A 17,034-nucleotide genomic window follows, 5' to 3' on the forward strand; every position below is an offset into this window, starting at 1 on the left:
GAGTCGGACGTGCTGTTCGGTGTATATGATTTTTATGTTTTCCGGTATTAAACAGTTTGAAGGATAATTTCAGTGCAAATGTATTACCGAAGATTCGCACAGCTACATTAGCGGGGGTGGGGGGTGTCCGAATGGTTAGCACGTGCGCCATGTATCATCTGTCATTGAGTCAACTGGCGTGGTTTCGATTCCCCGGTTGTACGTGACAAGGAGTAGAGTCGCCTGTCCAAACTCGTGGGTTTTCTCTGGGTCCTCCGGTTTACTTTAACTGTTAGAGACCCCTACGCGCAAGCGAATTATTGACATAAAATTGATCCATGTGTTGGTCTCGAAATGACCTAGTTTGTGTCGAGTGGACGTTAAACCCCATTTCCATTTCTCTCGCTACAGTAGCACCCGTGCAGCTTACAAGATACTATTGCCTAGTCTTTCTGATGGGACGAAATACCGAGATCCATCCGTGTACACATTGATGTGCACGTAAAAAAATCTTTACCTGAAGCATTGTGTTAACGAACTATAAAAGGATAAATTGCAGGAATATTTCATTGAATAAAATTGCCTGATTCTACGTGGAAGACTCTTAGAGACCTGTTATCCTTGTCTCCAGCAACTATCTGAAGCTTTGTGATATGTTTTCCAACATGAGTTCTAATTTTCCAGTAGGTTGCCGTGGTGTTTTAATCACCTCTTGGCAAAGTTTACAAACGGTACCAAATAGTCGTTTTTATCAGGTCACACATTGAAAAATTGTAGGCTAATGCTGTAAAGAGTTACATAACACCTATAAAAATATTTTAGTGATCATTTCCAATATTTTGAGCTGAAACTATCAAACAAAGTAACTATTTATTTACATTTAGGCGTTTTGTCTTACATCCACTGAAACGATTTTTTTTTCGGAGGCCATTTGAAAATGGGGACTATTCCTTAAAACTCCATTGGTGATTATTTTCGAAAAAGTAGTCATGTAAGTAAAGTTTTCATCGTAACTTATGCGTGACGTGGTGGTATAATGTGCACAAGAATTCAGATCTAATCTCCACCTATGTTATCAGTTGTGGGACGAAACCTCGAGAAATCGCAGAAAACTAATTACGATATAACATGTAATTATGTAAAACAGTAGAAAATGTCGTTTCTCAGACCAAAATGCATCCTGGATTTTTAGAAACATACTAAATTTTAGGTAACTATAATAAGCTAAATCAAAACGGTTACTTCAGCATTCGTTATTTCGTTAAAACTATTAAAGCTTTTAAAAAGGGGTTGCAAATGTTCGTCTAATTATTTATGAAAACTGACAAAACCAAAGACTCAGATGAAATGGATTCTAAGTATTTTTTGCGACATTGTGTATTTCAGGCAAAAACAGATATTGTTATATTTTTAATAAACCCAATAACACACGAGTGTTGTTGACCTAAGACAGTTGGGTGTACACGGTTTAAATCAATTGATGTAAGAGTAGCATGAAAACAGGTGTATAATGCAATATACGTCATATACATATACCGTCAAGGATCAATAGTCTTATATAATATTCTTACACCTGAGAATAAAACATAGACAAATAAAATGTTTAAAAATATGCACCATATCGTACCTAGTCTTCTCCATGACGGTTTTCAGTATTTTGATTTGGTTTATGCGTCAGCAATATATTAACTGAGTTGTTTGTGTTTGTTGGTGTTTGGGTTGTAACATATTTGCTTGAAAGAATTAAGTCGAATCAAACTATTGTTCAAACAATAAAAGATCTACTTACTTGTTAAATTGTCCATCTCTTCTGGTTTTGGCGAAACGAAATTATACATTGTGTTTTGATATATTCACTTCAGATAATATGTAGTTGATCTCTAAATAAGCTAGTTATTTTTCTTCTTGGGCTTATTCTGCTCTGGTTCGTTTCTAACTCGGTGCTTCCCCTGGGCTATCTATCTACTAAGGTGGTCAGTCACACGCGTTAGACATCATAATAATCGTAACCTTCAACAGTGAGATGTATTGGGATTCGTCAACTTTCCTTCCCACCAGCTAAATGACATTTAAAGAGAAAAGAGATGTACGCGTTAAACAAAAATAATATATTTTTCTTTATCTACATATTTATTTTGTGTTTATACCCAGTTGTTGTCAATCATAGAGATGTACAAAATATAATTACATTAATTGTTGACATAAATTAGCCATTGTTTTTACATTCATTCGTATCCATACTTGTTTATGTACAAGAGTTTGGAATGCCTTGATTACACAAGGCTATATTCCGCCATGTAAATAATGTGGTACATATTTTAAGTTTATATAAAACGGACATTTAGAATTTGGACTCATTCCAAATCACCCGGCTAATTAATGTACCAGTATATAAAAAAAAGAATCGAACACTATGACTTCTCTTTAAGATGTTTGGACCAACAGAGAGTTGGGTGTACTTTGTGTTCATGTATTGTACGATATATAAGTCCTTAATACAAGAGGCCTGTCCCTGTTGAATATTTATTACCAAATGGTAATAAAACAAACCTCTATACCTTTCGTCACACACTGATTTATAACGTCCTACGTCATACAAACAGTAACATGTAATTGATTGAAAGCGACATCAGTATTGTTCGGTCAAACTTAAAATCCCCATCAGCATGTAGGTTAATATACAATTTTGTTTTTCGCAAATGACAGATATCACATCAGTATATAGATCACAGAAATGATCACACTTCTTAGGTTCATTTGAAATTCACAAAATAGGGTGAATGTATATGTTGTCTTGTGATTGGATGTCGTCTAATATATTTTGCAGCATATCAGTTTTTTAAAGTTTTATGTAAAACAAAATTATACAGCTAATGTACTTCCATATCTTTAATTGTTCTTTTGTTGATATAATTAATCGGATAAGGGTCAAAAGCCGCTCGTATGACACCTGGCGTGACCCGCACTATACAACCGATCAGATCTTCATGGGTTGGTGCTAAATGATAAGGCCAGCTCAATTTTTAGTCATAGGTCACGAAATGTAATCAGGGCTAGCGCTAATCCCAACTATCACCCCTAAGCCTGGGCTTAGCCCCAATGCTGACCCTAACCCTAACCTACAATCTCGCCAACAATCACGTGCCCTCACCTTATTTACATCTCAACGACCTTGATAAAAATTAAGCTGGACATAACAAATAGATTTAGCCGTCTTCATTGGTCCAGGAGGGAGAGAACAGTCGGACGTTAAACCCCATTTCACTTCAAGCCATAATAAAGAGAATCCTACTCGATAGAATTGTATCCTGTGTAAGCACGTGTGTGTTTTAACTTTTTTTGGTTGAATAATACATTTTATAAGTCATTGTTAAGCGGACATATTTATAACGTGGGTTGGACTTTATTTTATAAGTTTTTTCCTATTGGCATATATATTATCATCATCACTGACACGTTAAGGATCCGGGTTTCAGACACGATCAATTCCGTTACTGAACAAACCCTTCATGTTTAGAGATAAGTGACAATCATTTTTAAAAACTTTAGTCGGTGATTAATTTTCACGTTGTCTTAGTAGCATAAAAAAATCGTTGAATAATATCAAATTGGATATTAAAGTAGCGATGCGTCATCTGCATTTTTTGCTAAAATATTAAATTTCTCACGATTTAATCCATTTAATAAAGAAAACAATACTAACGCTAGTTCACTTTACGACTTGGATTCAGTACGGTTTAAAATAGGCCCATCAATAACAACTCGCGGACAATAAAATGGCGGCGTGCTTGTTACATAGCGAGCATCATAGATCTATTAAATTTCAAATCAACATATCTTTGTAAGCACTGAACGAAATTGGACCATTTTTGGACTTATATTCTTATTAGAGAATTATCTTTCACAATAGTGTAGTTTGCAGGGATTCTATAGCGCTAACATGACGCAATGTGACTTTAAATTATTTAGTACTAGCAGGATACCCGGCTTCGCTCGGGGGTCATAACTCCGAAACCGGAAGTGGTAGACTAACGCCACCTGGCCTATGTTACTCCCCGGTCCGAGCTACCCCTATACCCCAAATTTCAGACTCGGGGCAGACCTAGTGTAGCCGCCAACCCCGAACAGACCGGCTTCGCTCGGGGGTCATAACTCCGAAACCGGAAGTGGTAGACTAACGCCACCTGGCCTATGTTACTCCTCGGTCCGAGCTACCCCTATACCCCAAATTTCAGACTCGGGGTAGACCTAGTGTAGCCGCCAACCCCGAACAGACAGACTTCGCTCGGGGTCATAACTCCGAAACCGGAAGTGGTAGACTAACGCCACCTGGCCTATGTTACTCCATGGTCGGAGCTACCCCTATACCCCAAATTTCAGACTCAGGACAGACCTAGTGTAGCAGCCAACCCCGAACAGACCGGCTTCGCTCGAGGGTCATAACTCCGAAACTGGAAGTGGTAGACTAACGCCACCTGCCTATGTTACTCCCCGGTCCGAGCTACCCCTATACCCGAAATTTCAGACTCGGGGCAGATGTAGCCGCCAACCCCGAACAGACAGACTTCGCTCGGGGGTCATAAATCCGAAACCGGAAGTGGTAGACTGACGCCACCTGGCCTATGTTACTCCCGGGTCCGAGTTACCCATATACCCCAAATTTCAGACTCGGGGCAGACCTAGTGTAGCCGCCAACCCCGAACAGATCGGCTTCGCTCGGGGGTCATAACTCCAAAACCGGAAGTGGTAGAGTAACGCCACCTGGCCTATGTTACTCACCGGTCCGAGCTACCCCTATACCCCAAATTTCAGACTCGGGGCAGACCTAGTGTAGCCGCCAACCCCGAACAGACAGACAGACAGACAGACAAACGACAGTCACAAATATTAGTATAGATTTAAACGTATCTGCGCACAAAAAGTATACTCTAATAATATTGTACCATTATGTCTTGAAAAAGAAATAATGTCAAAAAGATAAACGTTTTGTCGTTGTCGGAATGTATTTTAAACTAAAACAATTACTCAAAATTTTCTTGTCGTGTCAAAAGAAGCACTTCGTGGGCTAACCAGGAAAAAATAGTTAGAAGGTAAAATAAAGCTATTTTCTTGAATATTAATGATTGCATGACACGATATTAGATTAGTGATAAAAGAAGTTTCATTTGCCCGCTTATTATATTTCTTAAATATAAATATAAATGTTCCTTAACCACCAACCCAAGCCGTCAATTAGAGAGAGAGAGAGGGGGGGGGGCGTCCACACAACAGAAACTAGGGGTCTTTTTTATATGAAGGAAACAGGGGGTGGGGGACATTATGCAGGAGACCCTAGTCCTTGTCACATGCAAGTGTGGGATCGAAACCACGCCAACTGACTCAATGACAGACATTGTGATCTAAAGCGCCCCCGATCGACCATTCATCAACCCGCCCCACCCCACCGTTTACAAATATAAAAATTAGTGGGTCTAGCTGAAAAAAACCCAAACCAAACCATATACAATGGATAATACCGCACTGGAACGGGTAGTTTGTTCTCAATGCAATGGAACAATAATTACAACCAGCGGCTGCCAGGCAGGATACGCCCACATTTTCGAGAGATGGATAGAAAACAAGCTAAAACGAAAGTGATTTTTCCTACAATCAAGGGCCATAATTCAGGAAATTACAATTCGATATGCGCAAATATCGAAAGGAACCAAGATCTTTGAGTTATAAACTTACGTTTCAAGTTTCAACAAAATCGGATAAAAATTGTGACCTCGATAGGGTCCACAACCTTGAGATACCATATTTTTACGCAATTTGAGAACGAGGGGCGGCCATTTTGTCTGTCAGTTTTGGGCCGATTTTCACGAAATTTGAACTCAGTCGTCCTTAGGGTGTAACGGTGATATAATAATACGGTTTTTTTAAATCGGATAAAAATTATGACCTCTATAGGGTCCACAAGTTAAAAACGCGATTTTTCGTACAATCAGGGGCCATAATTCAGTAAGTTACGGTCCGATATGCGTGAATATCGAAAGGAACCAAGATCTTTGGGTTATAAACTTACATTTCAAGTTTCAACAAAATCGGATAAAAATTGTAACCTCTGATATACCATATTTTAACGCTATTTGAGAACGAAGGGCGGCCATTTTATCTGTCAGTTTTGGGCCGATTTTCACGAAATTCGAACTCAGTCGTCCCTAGGGAGTAACGGTGATATAATAATATGATTTTTTAAATCGGATAATAATTATGACCTCTATAGCATCCACAAGCTAAAAACGTGATATTTCGTACAATCAGGGGCCATAATTAAGGAAGTTACGATCCCATATGCGCGAATATCGAAAGGAACCGAGATCTTTGGATTATAAACTTACATTTCAAGTTTCAACAAAATCGGATAAAAATTGTGACCTCTATAGGGTCCACAACCTTGATATACCATATTTTTACGCTATTTGAGAACGAACGGCGGCATTTTGTCTGTCAGTTTTGGGCCGATTTTCACAAAATTCGAACTCAGCCATTCTTATGGTGTAACGGTGATATATTAACACGGTTTTTTAAATCGGATAAAAATTATAACCTCTATAGGGTCCACAAACCAAAAAACGCGTTTTTGCGTACAATCAGGGGCCATAATTCATGAAGTTACGGTCCGATATGCGCGAATATCGAAAGGAATCAAGATCTTTGTGTTATAAACTTACATTGCAAGTTTCAACAAAATCGTATAAAAATTGTGACCTCTATAGGGTCCACAACCTTGATATACCATATTTTTACGCTATTTGAGAACGAATGGCGGCCATTTTGTCGGTCAATTTTGGGCCGATTTTCACGAAATTCGAACTCAACCGTCCTTATTGTTTAACGATGATATAATTATACGGTTTTTTAAATCGGATAAAAATTATCACCTCTATAGGGTCCACAAGCCAAAAAACGCGTTTTTACGTACAATCAGGGGCCATAATTCAGGAAGTTACTGTCCGATATGCGCGAATATCGAAAGGAACCGAGATCGTTTGGCTATAAACTTACATTTCAAGTTTCAACAAAATCGGATAAACATTGTGACCTCTACAGTCTTCACAAGCCAAAAACGTAATTTTCGTACAATCAGGGGCCATAATCCATGAAGTTACGGTCCGATAGATGCCAATATCGAAAGGAATCGAGATCTTAGGGTGATAAACCTATATTTCAAGTTTCATTGAAATCGGATAAAAATTGTGACCTGTAGACTGTTCACAAACAATTGTGGACGGACGTCCGGACGGACGGACGGACGGACAGGGGCGACGACAATATACGTCCACATGAAAATGTGGGCGTATAAAAATAATTTTTTATATTATGACGTCATTTTAAAAATATGATGACGTCGAATCCCGTCGTCCCTGATAAATGAAATTAAATGGCGTTTAACGTCCTACTGACTGTTCTGCATATGCCATACAGCGTGCTATGAGGGATTTGGCCCGTACAGTGGCGCTAGGGCCTACTCTTATATCGAATTCCGACTGTCAAGGGTTGTTTTACGTGCACGCCAATGTGTACATGGAACCTCGGATTTTCGTTCCATCCTAACGACTATATGTTGTCCCTTGTTCGAACTTCAGGCCTACACCACTATCACGGGGGAACCACATCGGAAAATCCCGATGAACTTTCTCGGCCAACGCAAGGATCGAACACGGAACCTCCACGTTAGCGAGCCAACGTCCTACTCACTCAGCCACCGTGGTCCCCCTTCCACGATAAACTGGCGTGTCTGAAAATCCTATGTAAACTGAAAGAATTGAACGTCTCGTCAACACCAAGTTGACAGTAACAAATACATATATTATACATACCACGTGTTCATATCTTGAAGGTGTTCACATTCTTATAGAAGGTTTTATATAAGGGACGTCTAAACCAGCAAACCGTTGAGAATATCTTTTTCTTTTTTACAGTTTTAATTTGTTAAACCATTTTTTTTTACTTGGTAATCACATCATATATATGTTAAACCTAATTTTAGCTGTTTATATTTACTTTTAATTCGTGGTCAAACGTGATTGAAATTAGCACAGTTTAATTTGTTATCATGTATATACAAGTTTTCTCTGTAATTTTATAACGTACATGAATAAAAAAAAACGTGATAGAAGTGCCTCAAAAATGTGAAGAGACAAACACGCTATGTGGGAGAGGGGTGGGGCATTACTCGACTAGGTAATTTCGGGACTAACGTATGGTTCAATGTATATCAATAAATCGTGAGAAAAACCCCCGCGGTTGGACTGGCGACCCTGTCTTGTTACGTACAAGCTGGGAATCGAAACCACGCCACGTGACTCAATAACAGACCTTATGATCTAACGTGCACGCATTAAATCATTCGGCCACCCCCATTACCCATCTCATACACACACCCCACATCCCCCACAATAAAATATAAGAATGTGCTTTTAATCTTTTAAAAATTGGCCTAATATCAAGGCGTCGCTGTCCCGACAAAAACCTTTGAACAAATCTGAACAATTAAGCTTAAAGAGCGTGCTATGACTCTATACACGGCTCGTGTACTGATTATATAATGTTCATTGTGTTCTAAATGTTGGATATAAGGATCCCATATTTTCACGGCAAGATAACAACATATGGACCAATATCGAATTCTAATTTGTGTTTTTAATTTTAAATATTATGAACAATACTGAGTTACAGGTTTAGCCCCTTTAAGCTGTACATGTCTCCTAATAATTTATAATGAATTGGTCTGTAACTCTGCTATCTAAAACGGTGTACTTTGTGTTAATCAAACATCCCAAAGTTAATTCCAAAAAATGCCCACTGAGTTTAAGTCAATAAAGGGAGATAACTCGTAAACACTTGGGTATAGACCACCATTAATTTCCCCATTGTTAAATTAGCTAGTCTCTTGTTCCTACATTCCACCACAGACAGAACAACACATAATCATGTCTTTGTTCGAAAGTTGAAATGACCAGTGAAATTTTGAGATACATAAACTATAATTATAATGTAACTATCCACAGTCCAATTCATCATAACCAACCTCTTGGCTCTATTATCATTCCGCCTCAAACCATGAATATTTACCAAAACCTGGCAGAAAATGTCTCTTCAAACCATCTACTTTGATGGTAGATGGTGGAATTTAAAGGGTCAATCCCGATAATATTTTAGAGAATAAAACTGCTTATTTTTGTGTTAAAAAAGCTTAAAATCCTCTACCTTAGGACCGAACAACTAACTCAGTATATATGATACGTTTTCAAACAAACTTAAACCTGTCAGTCTTCATCTGGAAATGGAGATCTGTGTTCCAAGCTGCATTATGCGGTATCTGGATAAAACCAGACTTTTATTTTATAAAAATAATGTGTAGGTGAAATTTACCTTTCGTTATCAAGTACAGCAAGTGGGTCATTCACAGTATAGACCTCTAACGGAACGGGAATCGATTATCAGGTCACCCAACGAAAAAACTGACCCGAAATCTTAAAAGGGTTACGTGTCCGGATAAGCAGTTTTGACGTTCACGTCCACACGACTCAATATTTTGAACTGAAATTTTGAGACAAGCTATATACACCATTCCTCTATATTTTGGCGCTTAAATTTCACACCTACTCGGATTTTTATTTTTGAGACTCTGTTCAAATCGGAACAGTCCCTTTAATGGTGATCTGTCTCTAATAAACTTAACCGATAACTCTGCTAAACACCACAGTGTGTCAAAACTCATGATCACTGGCGTAATTGTTAAGGTCATGCCATGACACGGCCTAAAACTTTTTTTTAACAGTCTGATAATCTTAATCTTTATAACCAAAAAGGACCTAACACATCACAATCATTTGATAAAAATATTAAAGGGGGTTGACCATCTCGATTTTCTGTTACGCCCATTCAAAGGAATCTATAGGCTGTGACGTCATTTTTGGACGTGATTTCCATAATTCATGTGTGTTTACGTCCTGGTCCTTTCGCCTCCAGATCACGACTATTCACCAAAACCAGACAGAGTCAATAAAAATGCAATGCAAGAGGCCGCAAAGTGGAGAAAAGGTGAATTGCAATAAACAGACGGAAACTAATATGAAATACATGACAATTCTGTCAACAATTTCACGTAAATCATATGCTGTGTTTAACTGTAGATTTTTGTCTGCAATTTGTAACGATTTTGAAATTGTCAGATTTTCTGACAAGGAGGATCGTGTGGTCGATCGGATGAGACGAAAATCAGAGGTCACGTGTACACTTTATAGCGTCCAAAGAAAAGAACCCGAATAACGAAGAGTACCCGAAAATGAAAATGTCCGAACAAAATTCCCTCATAGTACACTGTAAGCCAGAAAAGTAGGTCGTTAAATCCCATTTCATTTTATAGAATTTCAATTTTCTCCGACTTTATATTTTAGATCAGTCTAGTAAGAGACAGACGGCGTTTATTCTAAAGCATATATGTATGTATATTCATTTTTATTACATAAAGGACATTAAAGGAAAACTATTTTACCTATTTTTATTGTATGTAAAAATTACTGATGTTTTCTGGCAAAAGAAAACCCCACGTGGCTGTCGTGATTGTATGTGTCATGTAGTACATGCGTATATTATAGCGTATTTAGGGGATAGGTAGATAAGTGATTATTGCGATATCAAAGGGATATTTAGAGCTTCTTTACTGCTTAATTACAGATATTTCAAAAACGTACTTTATTAAAGGCATTAAAATGGCTGTTATCTTTAGTCGTGTCAGACAAAGCAAGAGTTTTAACAAGAGACCTGTATTACTTGAAATTATTTAAAGCCTGAAAGCATTTGCATGAGATGATGTCACCTGCATTCCAGTTTCCTATATATAAGTATCTCAATATTCTTACTATAAACAAACTAAACCTTTGTTCTGGGTCAGTAAATTTCTCCCTTATAGAGCCGCGTAACCTACAGGTGGAGCGATTTGGGAATCATGGTTATCAATCGATGAGGTTTCAAGGTAAGGTTAGTGCTACGGCTCAAAAGCATTTTGACCAGGATGACAGGGAACAACTCCAACATCCGGGTGCGCAACAGGTACTTGATTAACTTTGACAATGGTATCCGAGGGGTATTTTTTAGGGAAAATGTTCTAGAAAGTTCGTTATTATTGAAATTCGAATCGTTGATTAAAATTACTGCTGATTAAATTTATAATACAACCTGATAAGTTTTCATCCTTTGGACCTAATGTATCACAAGAAAGTAAAAGATTTATAAAATATCAAATATTTTTATGATATTATACACATTTGAGTTAATCCTAAGCTTAAACAGAATAAAATTTATCTGCCCCAGGGCATGAGGACTGGCGTAATAAGTATCACGACGTAGGATTTCACATATCCATATTATTCTCTTAAAAACAGGGCCCGGGTATAATTTGTATCTAAAGATGGTCAATACATAAATCGTATTAATCTCATATAAACATGTTAAAGGATATTACATCATATAATTGACTTTTAAAAGACTTGGACGTTAGGTATTGTTTAATTGTGAATGTAAAGCTGTGAAAAATTCTAACTTACTGTACTATCCCGTGTTCTTGAATGTAATTGAAGAAATACAACTATTTCTTCAGTTAAATAACATCATAACCAAGTTATAAACCTGTATAACAGGACTTCCTGACATACGTATATTAATCTTATAAAAACGTGGGTCACTTCACTGAAAATGTTCTATATCATACTGATGTCACTTTAAAAACTAGTATTATAATTTACTACAATTAGCACGCGTTTTGTTCTACAGTTCCTTAAAAATATAATTTACAGAAACGGATGAAAGTTTTGTAGACTGACAATAAGTTTGATTCGTTACCCACTTTGACTCGGTATAATCAGAGACCTTGGCCTTTACAGTTTTGACGTTCCGCGATGGCTGGCTCACGAACTAGCGTTTCCGGGGTTCGATCCCGGTGTTGGCCGAGAAAGTTCCCCGAGATTTTCCAGCGTGGTTTCCCTTTGCCAAGGGTACGACAGAGGTCCTGACAAGGATCAGCTTCTAGTCGTTGGGATGGGACGAGAAAAAGCTGAGGTCCCGTGTACACGTTGGTGTGCACGTAAACAAAAACTTAAGACAGTTGGGATCCAATTGCTGCCCGGGCACGTTCGTTCGTTCTTGGGGTTTAACGTCTGCTTCCACGTAAGTGATATCGCAGACAAGACATAGGAGAGCCGAAGCTGATTCCTGTTTTTTAGAATATGATTTTGCAATCTTTCCATTTGGCCTTAGGCCATGGATTTGGTTTAGTGGGAAGTTCTTCCGTTTATTTAATATAAAATATATCGTTTGGTAGATGATCTCGTCTGCTTCTGGATTGGTAGATGTCATCGTTTTGGGGTTAGCGTTTAGGTGCCAGACCCGTCTTATCGTGGCCTCCCCTTACTCCACTATCCCACTCTCTGGGTTTGGTATCAGTTTTATTTGCGGAATAGTGTTTAGGTGCTGAGTTCGTCTGACCGTAACTCCCCCTTACTCCACTATCCTGTAGTTTGGTAGATGTCATCTTTGTGGGGTTTGTGTTTAGGTGCCAGACCCGTCTTATCGTGACCTCCCCTTACTCCACTATTCCAATGTGTAGGTTTGGTGTCTGTTTTTGGTGGAATAGTGTTTAGATGCCGAGTCCGTCTGATCGTGACCCCCCCCCCCCTTACTCCACTATCCTGCCAGTTTGGTATAAATCCCCTATGTAGTTTAGTGTTTAGATGCCGGGCCCGTCTCACCCTGACCCCCTCTTACTTCACTATTCTACTTAGTCCAACTGTGTCCATTAGGGCGTGGATTTGTTCGAAGATATGCAGTTTCAGATCTGGTCTCGGGAAGAGTAGGTTCTTAGTGTTGAATGGTATGTTGTTGGTCTCCATTGTTCTCACTAGTTCCCTTCTCTCCTCCCCGTATACCTCGCAGTCTACCAGGACATGGTTGGTGGTACATTCTTCTCCACACTCACAGATGATGACTTGGTGTTTGTAGTCTCGCAGCCGCTCTTTCACCCTTAGCTTCGATATAAGTCTACAAATATCTCTTTTAGGGTGATTGAGTGTTGTCTTTGTGTAGATCTTGTCATTCAGCCGGAATCTGTATGTGTCAAGTTCAACGAGATTTAATTCCCAGATTGAATTGACCTGTCTTTTGACCATACTGTAGATTTCCGTCGTGCTGTAGTCTATGGTGCGGAGTGGTGCTGTGTCCTTGAGACCTTCATTGGCGAGTCGATCTGCCTCCTCGTTTCCTCTAATGTTGACATGTGATGGAATCCACACGAGTTCTACTTTGCTTCCCTTCTCTAAAACCCTCTGGTACAGCTGCCTGATTTCCAAAATGACTTCTGGTCTTGAGTCCGAGTTGTCATTTTGAATTGAAATCAGACTGCCCAGAGAGCCGCTTGGAATGACGAACTTACTAGTCTTTTGATGGGAAATCCATGATATAGCGTCACGAATGGCCACAAGCTCTGCAGTGTACACCGAACAGTTATTGGGCAGTTTCCTGCTTATTCCCTGTTCCCCGTTTGACAGGTATATTCCAAACGAGCTGGTGCTCCTTTCAGGATTGCGTGAGCCATCCGTGTACACATGGTCCCAGTCATCAGACGGCCAGTTGTCTTCCAGGTGTTCTAGAGAGAAAGCACGTGCAGCAGTGGGGTTGTTTTTCTTGTCGGTTTTCTGTACTAGATCCAGATTAATCGGCGGTATAGGGAGCGTCCAAGGGACGATCGCTGGGGGGTCGTGTTCATTTATCACGAGCTCCCCCAGTCGCAGTTCCTTGATTGTTTCCTTGATACCCTGGTCGAAGCTTTTCTTTCTAGGATCTCTCACATATCTTGTGTTTTGTAGACTGACAAAGGTTGGGGATCTTTCGCCCAGTTGCGAGATCTTAGCCCAGTACCTTGTCGCTAGTTCTTTTCTTCTTAGGGATAGGGGCAACTCCCCGACTTCCTGTAGTAGTGCCTCTCTCCCAGTCCCTTGCCCTACGCCAGTCGCAATACACAGAGCTTTGTATTGGATGGTGTCAAGCTTCCTTAAGAGTATTGGCGCGCAGTTCATGAAGGCCAGAGAGCCGTAGTCTAATACAGATCGTATTAGAGCACGATACACCATCATTAGTGTGACTCTGTTGGCCCCCCAAGTGCTGCCCGTTATTTTTCTCATTAAGTTTAGGATTTTGGTGCATCTATCTACAGTCTCGTCGATGTGCGGTTTCCAGGTCAGTCTTCGGTCAAAGACTACGCCAAGGAACTTGATTTGGTCTTTAAACTCGATGGTTTTCCCGTTCATACACAGAGTCATTCTGCTTATCCCACTATCCCTGCTTACAAGCATGCCGACTGTTTTCTTCTCCGAGACTTTGAATCCCCAATCGTTTGCCCATGCCATGAATTTGTCTAAGGCCTTCTGCATGTTCTTTTGTAGTTCACAGAAGTTCCTCCATATGGTACTGTCATCAGCAAATTTAGCTAACTCAGTTTTGGCGTTGAGGTAGGAAGATTTCTGTATGTCGTTGATCATGATATTGAAGAGAGTGGGACTGATAACCGACCCCTGAGGCGTGCCATTTTCTAATGTTTACTCGGCACTCAGGAATCTGCCAACATTCACCTGTATCCTTCTATCGCTCAGAAAGCTTTTGATCCACCGAAACATTATGCCCGTCATACCAATACGTCCTAACTTGAAGAGCAGCCCGTCTAGCCAGACTCAATCGAAAGCCTTAGTTAAATCTACGAACACGACACATAACAGGTTCCCAGAGAGGAGTGCCTGCGACATGACTTGCTGTAGTCTCACCAAGTGGTCCGTTGTTGAACGCCCTTTCCTGAACCCGCTTTGATTTTCGTCGATCAGTCGGTTGCTCTCCAGATAGAACTGTAGTCGTATGTTAACCATTGTTTCCAAGGTTTTGCACAGTGTGGATGTCAAACTTACTGGTCGATAGGACTCTGCCTTTGTTCTCTCTTTACCTGGTTTTGGAAGAGGGATGACGTTGGCTTTCCGCCATTCTTTAGGTACCTCTCCTGTCAGCCAGGATGTGTTGAAGAAGTTTAGTAGTATCCTTTTGGCATTTCTAGGCAGATGTTTAAGCATCGAGTACTTTACTTTGTCCTCACCAGCCGCACTATCTTTCTTGAGGGAAAGAGCCTTATTTAACTCCTCCTCAGAGAAGGGTAGATTGATTGGTTTAGCCCCTTCATTAGGTTCAATTTCTAATGAAGGGTGCTGTGAGTAAAAGATTTCCTTTCTCTTCAGGAACTCTGGTGATTGGTTTTCGTCCCTGCTTGCGTCAGCGAAAGCTTTTGCAAGTAGATCTGCCTTTTCATTGCCGTTGGTAACGTACCCATCTCCATTCTTTAGGTTTGGTATGTTGAATGATCTGCGCTTCCCGTTCATGGCGTTCAGCTTCTTCCAGACGGCACCTGTTTGCGTGTTTTGATTCAACGCATTACAGAATGTCATCCAGTGTCCGCTTTGTGCCTTCCGGATGGTGTATCTTGCGGCGTATTTCAACTTCAGGTAGTTTTGGTGATTGACTTCATTGTAGTGGCGTTTCCGTAGGCGTAGTGCCTTCTTTCTTTCGTTAACCGCCTTCTGACATTCTGGTGACCACCAAGGTTTTCTAATCCTTGATTGCCCTCCAGAAGTCTTGGGAATGGAGTCGTCTGCGGCACCTATAATAGCACTCGTGATGTTGGCTGCGTACACGTCGATGTTGGCATCGATGATGTCTTCTTCTTTCCACCCAAAGCAGCCTACACGGAAATTAGCCAAATCAGCCTCTTTTATTTTCCAATTGGGTTTCTCGTTATAGACTTCCCTGGTTGTTTCACATTGGATGCAGAGTTCTATCAGTAGATGGTCGCTGTCAAGTGTTTCATCTTCGTGTACTTGCCAGTCGCAGCGGTTTGCCATACCAAGCGTACAGAGCGTGAGATCCAGGTGTGAAGGTGGGACATTTCCTCCAACAAAAGTAGGGCTCTCGTCGTTCAGTACGCATAGGTCGTTCTCTTCTATTATTGAGCATAGGCTAATCCCCCGACAGTCATTCCTCGGTGACCCCCACAGGACGTGTTTTGCGTTGAAATCCCCGCAAAACACAAATTCGCCCTGAGGAAGCTGGTCGAGAAGTGACTGGAAGTCAACTGGTTTTCTCGTGACATCTGGGGGTACATAGACATTCACTATTGTCAATTTTGTATTATTGCTCAATGTGATGGCTATGCCCATTGCTTCTAGAGGGTCCTCTACGTCAAGCGAAACAGAAATATAATTTAAGTTATCCCTGACGTAGATGGCAAGACCGCCGCCACGTGTCGTGCTGCCCGGTCTGCCCGGTCTGACAAGTGTATCCGGGCAAGTAGATGTCGTTCTTGGTTGGTAGTAGCTTGGTTTCTTGGAGGCATATTACATCTTTGGGGTTGCGGGTGATGTATTTTCTCAGCTCAGCACATCTGGGAGCCAGTCCATTAACGTTTAGTTGTAGAACTTTTACCTGGCCCGCCATAATGACTGTCCGGATGGATGCCTCTCTGTCTTGTCTATTTATTGGTCAATTGGCGTTTCACATTCCATAGGAGGTACCTCATTAGTGTTCGTCTTTGGTGTTAAAACCGGCAAGCAACTGGGCAAGTGCTGTAGTGACGAACGTGAGATATCCTTCTACGGAGTGCAAGGTTTGCCATTTGATCGCCTTTTGTGGTTTCTTCGTCGTCGTCTTCTTCTCTTGATCTTTTTTTTTACCGTGTTGATTGAATTAATCATGACACACAGGGCATCGGCGTTGACCATGTGTGTCCTTATTTGCCGAGTAGGCTTGCCAACTTGGTAGTTTGGTCCTCATTGGACACGACCACCCTGAGGAACTCGATCATGAAGTTCATGAAGCCACTCTCCGTTTTAAATTTAGGAATGAAGTGTTCTTCATGAATCTTTGTTTTCGGTTCCTCTTCTTTCTTCTTGGATGGATTTGTCTTCTGTTTGACCTCTACAG

General features: G+C 40.3%; 1 protein-coding gene across 1 annotated transcript in view; it reads right to left on the reverse strand.

Moving 5' to 3' along the window:
- LOC126825041 (sodium/hydrogen exchanger 10) overlaps positions 1 to 11,645 on the reverse strand; it is a 39,082-nt gene extending 27,437 nt beyond the window's left edge. The window contains exons 1-2 of the mRNA XM_050554468.2: positions 11,574 to 11,645; positions 1,769 to 2,037 (exon numbers count right to left, since the gene is read on the reverse strand). Coding sequence (XP_050410425.1) covers positions 1,769 to 1,817 — 49 coding nt within the window. The 5' untranslated portion in view covers positions 1,818 to 2,037; positions 11,574 to 11,645. The remainder of the gene's footprint in view (positions 1 to 1,768; positions 2,038 to 11,573) is intronic.
- Positions 11,646 to 17,034: the final 5,389 nt, after the last annotated feature.

Source organism: Patella vulgata, chromosome 6 (assembly GCF_932274485.2).
Source record: "Patella vulgata chromosome 6, xgPatVulg1.2, whole genome shotgun sequence".
NCBI lineage: Eukaryota > Metazoa > Mollusca > Gastropoda > Patellidae > Patella > Patella vulgata.